The sequence below is a fragment of the Arachis hypogaea genome, chromosome 2 (assembly GCF_003086295.3).
Source record: "Arachis hypogaea cultivar Tifrunner chromosome 2, arahy.Tifrunner.gnm2.J5K5, whole genome shotgun sequence".
NCBI classification, from domain to species: Eukaryota; Viridiplantae; Streptophyta; class Magnoliopsida; order Fabales; family Fabaceae; genus Arachis; species Arachis hypogaea.
Window position 1 is genome coordinate 59,692,918 of NC_092037.1, and position 7,904 is coordinate 59,700,821.

General features: G+C 26.2%; 1 protein-coding gene across 1 annotated transcript; it reads right to left on the reverse strand.

The window, feature by feature from the left end:
* Positions 1 to 6,688: 6,688 nt before the first annotated feature.
* LOC112719426 (protein RADIALIS-like 3) lies at positions 6,689 to 7,644 on the reverse strand. Its single transcript, XM_025770243.3, has 2 exons — positions 7,150 to 7,644; positions 6,689 to 6,924 (listed from the first exon to the last, which is right to left on the reverse strand). Exon 1 carries the CDS (start codon positions 7,577 to 7,579, stop codon positions 7,160 to 7,162), a length of 420 nt encoding a protein of 139 aa, XP_025626028.1. The 5' UTR covers positions 7,580 to 7,644; the 3' UTR covers positions 6,689 to 6,924; positions 7,150 to 7,159.
* Positions 7,645 to 7,904: the final 260 nt, after the last annotated feature.

A 7,904-nucleotide genomic window follows, 5' to 3' on the forward strand; every position in this document is an offset into this window, starting at 1 on the left:
GGATCATGAGATCCTTAGCTTAGATTTGTCTTCCTAAAATTTTTAGAAAAACTTGTCTGTTTACCACTCTTTGTTTTATTTTTTATAATACATACAATAATATTCTTATAAAATAATATCTTGATAAATAATCATTTGTAATAATAATTTACTATAATGTAAATGAGTAATTTAAAAAAAAATTAAAATAATATTTATAATACTCTTAAAACTTATTTTATAAAACCTTATTTTTAAATTTTTATTAATTACTTTTTAAACTACGAATTCTGTAATATTTTATTTTTGACTTTAATATTTTATAAAAATATATTTAAACCTTCACTTTGTTTCATATTTATATATATAACCCTGAACTTTTATAAAATATCCATTTTACTCTTGAACTTTATTTATTACCTAAAATACCCGAAAAACTTATATAATTATAATATTAAACTCAATCTTTTCATAAAAATACAAGTATATTTCCTCAAAAATAATTCTTCTTGGCTGATTCTTCTCTTTATCAAGAACTGAAACCCTCTATATTTTCTTTTTTTTAAAGTACATTTAAATCTTAATCCGTTTTTGAGTTTTACGGTTATCGATTCTTTACAACTTTTAATTTAATTCCATGGCCATTAAATCTCACCCATTTTATTCAAACATTAACACAATTACAGCCCCAAATCAGCCTCATTATCACAGTTTGGGCAGCACAAACATGACAAAATTACAAGTTTAATCACATATAACAATATATCATCAAAATTCAATATAAAGTCAATCAAACTCTATCAATAATCAATCACAACAGCCATTCACTTATCCAACACAAATTTAATTGATGAGAATTTACCGAAACTCTACCTTCGTACAAAATTAAAATACTTGAAACTCTGGAGAGTCCTTCTAACCGAGTCATTGAAGAAGAAAACGTCTGAAATCGTCTGTGCCTTCTAGAACTCCAGTTGACCGAACTCAAGGGGTAGGAGAGATACATCACCGTCGACTTACGAACACTTTTACTGGATTAAATTTTTATTAGAATTACGAATCGTAAAAAATCGAAACCAAAAATTTAGTGGGATTTACAGTTCTCTATATCTCTCTCTGAGTCACTCTTCTCTCTTCTCACCGTTCATATATATATATATATATATATGGGGAGGTTTTTGGTGACTAAGATAATGGTGCTTAAAGGTGGCCAAAGATTGACCCACAAATTGAAAATTGACATGTAGAATAATTGAATATAGTGAAAAATATTTTAAAATTATATTTTTGTGAATTACATTAAAAATGAAAAAAGTTAAGTTATATATATATAGAAGGAAAAAAAAGGATAAAAAAAGATGTGAAGTTAATAAAAATGAGATTTTTTATTTAAATAAATTAAATAAATATTTTATTTATTAAAATAAATAATTATAAAAATTATTACAAAAATATGTCTCTCAATCTTATCTCGTTTATTTATACAGTAAACGATATAATTATGAATATATGTTGTTTACATGGTAAATTAGATATATGGAATTTGAAAAAATACACCTATCTCGTTTACCGTATAAACAAGATACATTCATAATTATCTCGTTTACAATGTAAATGAGATGTGTGTATTTGTAAATATAAAAATATAAATTTTAAAAATAATAAAAATATTAATAATTTAAATTAGACCAAACTCGCTCTTAAAATGAAACGTTTCAAATAATAAAAAAATAGGCGATTTCAAATAATAGAGAAGATGAATAGTTTCAAAATAACAAAGAAGATAGACGGTTTTAACTAACTAATTAATTAATGGGTGACTGGACCTATACACGGTAAACAAAATACATGTATTTTTTCAAATCTCATATATATCGTTTACAGTATAAACAAAATATATTCATAATTATATCGTTTACAGTGTAAATAAACTAGATAAGATTGGGAGACGTATTTTTGTAATAATTTTTATAATTATTTAATTATTCCAATAAATAAAACATTTATTTAATTTATTTAAATAAATTTCATTTTTATTAACTTCACAATTTTTTTTATCCTTTTTTTTTCCTTCTATGTATTTATATTTTTTTATAACTTAATTTTTCTCATTTTTAATGTAATTCACAAAAGCATATTCTTAAAATGATTCTCATTATATTCAACCATTTCACATATCAACTTTCAATTTGTGGGTCAATCTTTGACCACCTTTGGGCACCATTATTTTGGTCAACAAAAAACTCTCCTATATATATATATATATATGAATGTAACTAAGGAGCTTTACTTAAAGTAACTTAGGAACTTTATGTCTGAGTTATTAATATAAATGATATTAGTAACTTAGGAATATAAGGATATTTGATGGAGCTTTAGCAACTCTAAGCTTATTAAAAAATAACAATAATTAATTTTATCGACAAAAGTCGAACTTGATAATAATATTAATATTATTATCTAGGCTCCATTATAATTAAAGCAAGTAAAATGTATAAATAAGATAATAATAAAATTATATTACCATCTATTTTACTTCGGGTTTGAAATCAACTCATTATAATAAAAACTAATCGCTTTAAAATTATTTTAAAAAAATCGCATTAGTGCAAAAATTAGAGTTATTACACTTATCAAAAGTTAAAACTATGACTAAAAGCTCTTTTTCTATTGTGATGTAATTCTTTTGTGAATCATTTAAAACACGACTTGTATAATAAATGACATGTAAGAACTTGTCTTGTCTTTGCCCCAAAATTACATCTATTGCAAAATCATTTTCATCACACATAAATTTAAAGGGTAAAGTCCAATTTTGTAGAACAATAATGAGTCTCGAGACAAGCTTATCCTTAAGGATTTCAAAGTCATGCATACATTCATTATCAAAAATAAAAAGGACATTAGTGACAAAAAAAATTGCTTAATGGTTTTGCAATTTTAGAAAAGTCCCTTTTATAAATCTCCTGTAAAATTCAGCATGACCTAAAAAATTTCTTATGGCTTTGACACTTACTGGAGGTGATATTTTCTCAATTACCTCTACTTTAGCCTTGTCAACTTCTGTGCCTTTGTTTGAGATTCGATGGCCAAGAACAATACCTTCAGTGACCATAAAATGACATTTTTCCTATTTGAAACAAGGTTTATCTCTTAATACATTCTCAAAACTAAGGATAGATGTTGCAAACAATCATCAAAAGAATCACTAAAAATAGAGAAATCATTCATAAATATTTCAATGAATTTTTCAACGATGTCAGAGAAAATAGAAAGCATACACTTTTAATTACTTAGTAGCTTTAAATGAGAATAACTCTTTTTATAATGGATGAATTTGAGAGAAAAAAAATTTATATGAAAATTTAAGGTGCCTAGTTTATTGCCACAAAATCTCAAGGTAATTCGAATTTCAGGAAATTAATAGTGCAAGTATGAAGTTGGCCTTTGACTAGTACTTAAGTATAGGATTTAAGAACAGGGCAGCAACTTCATCACTTCATAACATCTATTCTCGAATTAATTTTTCTTTGGAACCAATTGGAATAATTTAGTGGATGAGTCTAGTTGATTTCCATAAAGTTTCAGGTTATTTGGATCACTGGATAAATTTTGGTGATTTTTAGAAAAAAAAAGGATACCCTGCTGGAAAGCTTAATGAATTTAGTCGAAATTGCTCACTGATCCAAATGAGTTGGGACGAAAATGAGAGTGAAGCTTAATGAATCTTGGTTTCTCTCCCTTTCAAATGGCAAGGTCTTAGATTTATTGGATGATTTTATATGAATTTATGAAGTTAATGCATTTTCTAGTTTTGCCAATTTTCAAACCCTTGTGGTATAACGCCTCGTAAATTATAAAACCTCACAGTGAACTAAATAGATTGGAATTAAATCTGGCCTAAAGAGTGATAAACCTAGAACTCTTTACACAAGATTGGAACCCAAGGGACAATGATTTTAAAAGAGTACCCTGCTGTGTTTGTGAGACAATGTAACTTAATTGAATGAAAAATCATGTGTTGTGATGGTGAAAAGAATATAGCCCTTAAATTTCAAGATTGGAATATGGCCGTTGAACTGAAACTAGAAGTGCCCCTATAATCGAACTTGAACTTGACTCTAAAATTTCTAGTATAACCCTTGGACTCCAGCTAAATGTGTTTTTGAGAATTTACTTATTTAAAAAGAGGATTTGTAATTCTTAAAAATAAGAATTTAAAAGTGCTACTTTAGTACCCAAATATATGAAATACTTGGAAGTTGAAAGAGATATAGTCTTTGATGATCAAAACTTGATGATGACGAGTACGTGATGATTTTATTAGTCGATTTGGTGAGTTCATATTTCTTTACAGTGACTAATCTAATTTTGATGGTATTCTCTCCTTAGCTATGAAATTATCACGTGTATTTGTAGTTTAAAAGAGAGATTTTTGTGTATTTATAATCTATTTAAAATTTTTTTTAGAGTCTTATATATATTGTATAATTTGTATTAATTGAATTCGAAATTCTTATTTGAAATTTCTTCATTCATCTACTCTACTAATTTTTTTCTCTCTAGTACAATATATATATATATATATATATATATATATATAAAATGGCTCACAAGCTCCTACTTGTGTATCGTTAAGTTATTGATATGTTAAATTAAGAGTTACAGGTTAAAGATCACATTAATATTCGAGCTTGTAATTTTGATACAAAATTTTATCATCTTAATCATAGCAACAAATGATATTATATAGGATATCGGCGTTTTCTTAGTAAACAATATCGATTCAGAATAAGTAGACTTCGTTTTGATGGCAACATACAAAAATGTGATTCCCTGGCTGAATTATCAAGATCTAAAATTCTAGTACGAGTGAAAAATTTTCATGTCATATTTAGGAAGAAAGAACAATTGGATAAGAAAAAAAAAAGAGGTAGGCAGGCAACTACGCACCCAGTGGAGAAAGAGAAGTATTTTTTCGAACTTTCATATTGAAAAACCAACTTGTTATGTTATAACCTTGACTTTATGCACATTGAGAAAGATGTATTTGACAATATTTTGTATATTTTGCTCAATATAAAATATATAAAAAAATAATTTCAATCCTCGAAAAGATCTACAAAACATAGGGACAAGGCATGATCTTTGGCCAAATGATAATGAAAAATATCACCTTATTTTATATTTACTAACATGAGATACTAAAAAGGTCTTCTTGTAACCTTGAAGAATGTTAAGAGTGTTTAATGGTTATTAAGTTAATATATCTAGATGTATTAATAACGCACAACAAAAAATTATTGCACTTAAAAAAATTATGACTATCATGTTTTGATTGAGCGACACTTACGAACACCTATAGAAATATTAGAGATTGACTTAATGGGATGCTTATTTTTACTAATTCAGCTAAATTTTCTTCGCCTACTACTACTACTGTTTTACAGAAAAAGATTATAATTTAGAATCCAACTTATATAATTCACATCAAAAGGTCACTAGCCTAGAGTTTAAGTTACAACAATCATTTAATATGATGAAAGCATACCCGATGATAAAAGAAAGAGGAATTTTCAAATCACTTGTTAGCTTTCTTAATTTTCTACTCTAGAGATAATTTTATAGTAAATTCATTTGTTAGTAATATAGGTTTAGATGGAATAATACTCGTTAATATTGAATATAAGTTTAGATGTTTTTCAAAATTAAATTGTTCAGCTTACATCTAATCGTCTTGATGCTTAATTAACTTTACTGAAATTTGTTTGTCATGTCTGTCTTTATTATGTGATGTAAATTATTAAAATTTTTACTCAATTTTATGTTTACATTTAGACTAATGATGTTGAAAGCAAATCTACTACTCCATTTAATATTAGGAGATCATCTGGTGATAGAAACAGACATCACAGGATAAATATTATTTGAGACTTTTATGTAATTAAATAATATCAAAATATTGATTGTTATTTTATTTTTATTTTTTAAAAAATAATAATAATTAGAACAATACTATATACCATTTTGTTTAAAACTATTGACATTAAAATTTTTTTAATATATAGAATTACATAATCTTATATTGAGGATTATTATTATTATTATTTTGTCATTAAGAAATTATTTGCTATAAAAGATTTAATTTTTAAAATTATCTCTCAATTTTACAATAATATTCAAAGAATTTAAAAATAAATAAGGATTACTAGATTAAAATATATTAATCTAGATCTTCAAAAATTAAAAAAATATTAAAAGAATTATAAAAATAGTAAATAAAAATTCAGCTCATAAAAAATTATTAAACTTGTTAAATAAAAAATATCAAAATAATAATAAAATAAAAGCAGAAAAATAATATTACAAAATTATAGAAAATAAAACAATCCTCTGATAAATTTTGTATTAAAAATTTAAATTTTAAACAAATTAAAAAATTAGTATTAAAATTAAAGTAACAATTTCAAGAATATAACCATATTTTTTAATAAAAATAATACTTTAAATTTATGTCACATATCAAAAATTTAATACATAATAATTTATTTAATAAACAAAATAAAAACCTCTTTATTTAAAGATGTTTTGAACATCTTTACCCGAATCTCTTGTTTGTTAGTTATCGTCGGCTTGCCTCATTCCATTTTAGTGGTATTGTTACTCGGTTATGTCATAAAAATTGGATTAAAAAAAAAACAATTTAAAATTTGCGCAAAAACTGCAGTTCATTCCTATATATTAACTCATGAGTATAAATGATTTTTATGACTAATTAACATAATAATCCAACGCTACGTACAATAATAGCACTACATGTTATTCTTCATAAAAACAAGTTATAATACTATGGATTCTAGAGTAGTTGGATAATAGTGAGATTCTGAATTTCTTTGTTTCTTATGCCAATTAATGAATGGAACGGAGCATCAGGTTTCTCTCTGCCTGCAAGTGGACGCATGGAGAAAATAATTAAGTTCGGCAAAAACAAATAATAAAGATAAATATTATACGGTTAATATTTTTTTGAAATATATTTTATATTTGAGCCAATATTAATTGTTTTTTTTTTTTTTTTTTTACAAAAATGTATTTGATTCCTAACATTTTCTATTTTAAAGCTTGTTTACTTATAAAATTAATAAAGAATTGGCACTGGGAAGTACGTACCTTTTTTCTCCTAATTAGAACCTCCACTCTTCTTGTAATTTGGGTATGGCACTTGCCCTGACTCAATGTGCCTAACGTCATGAACAAGACGCTCATAGTGCCGCTTCACATCCTCCGGGGTTTTCCCGCCGACGGCGCGGGCAATGTTGTACCATCGGTCAGGGGTGTCCTTGTCGTAAACAGCCAGAGCCCTCTCAAAGGCTTTGTTGTCCTTAGCACTCCACGATGACGAAGATTGCATTGAGCTAGACGCCATTAATTGATTAACTTCTTGGAGGGAAAGGAATGAAACTAATCCAAGACAAGTGTGTGTTTTGATTTTAGAATGGCAATAGAGAATAAGGTACTTAGATGGATGATGTGATGATATAGGTAAAGAAAGGGGCAAGGGCTGCTCCTTTTTATAAGGTGTAGTAGTGCTAGTTGGCATGCATATTTTGGTCAAGTGAAGTATAGAATTTGAGCGAGTTGTCTTCTTAGGAACCACAAAATAAAGTTTTGGACCATAAAACTGAGCAGCAATATGAGAGAATCAGTATCTTCAATCACTGAGAGTGTATTTGGAATTCATGAAATTGAAATTCATTTGATTTGGAAATTAAATTTTTTATATGAAATTGGTAAAAGAATAAAGAATAGAATTGATTTGCAATAAATTCCATGGATTACAAGTCTTAATGGATTTAAGTTATAAACTAAAGTCAAGTCCTTTCATATTTTAAAGGATTTAGTTACAATTGAAATTATTTGATAAT

What these genes read in the sequence shown, in the direction of transcription:
- LOC112719426 (XM_025770243.3), bottom strand. Translation starts at nt 7,579, where the DNA reads ATGCCAACTAGCACTACTACACCTTATAAAAAGGAGCAGCCCTTGCCC.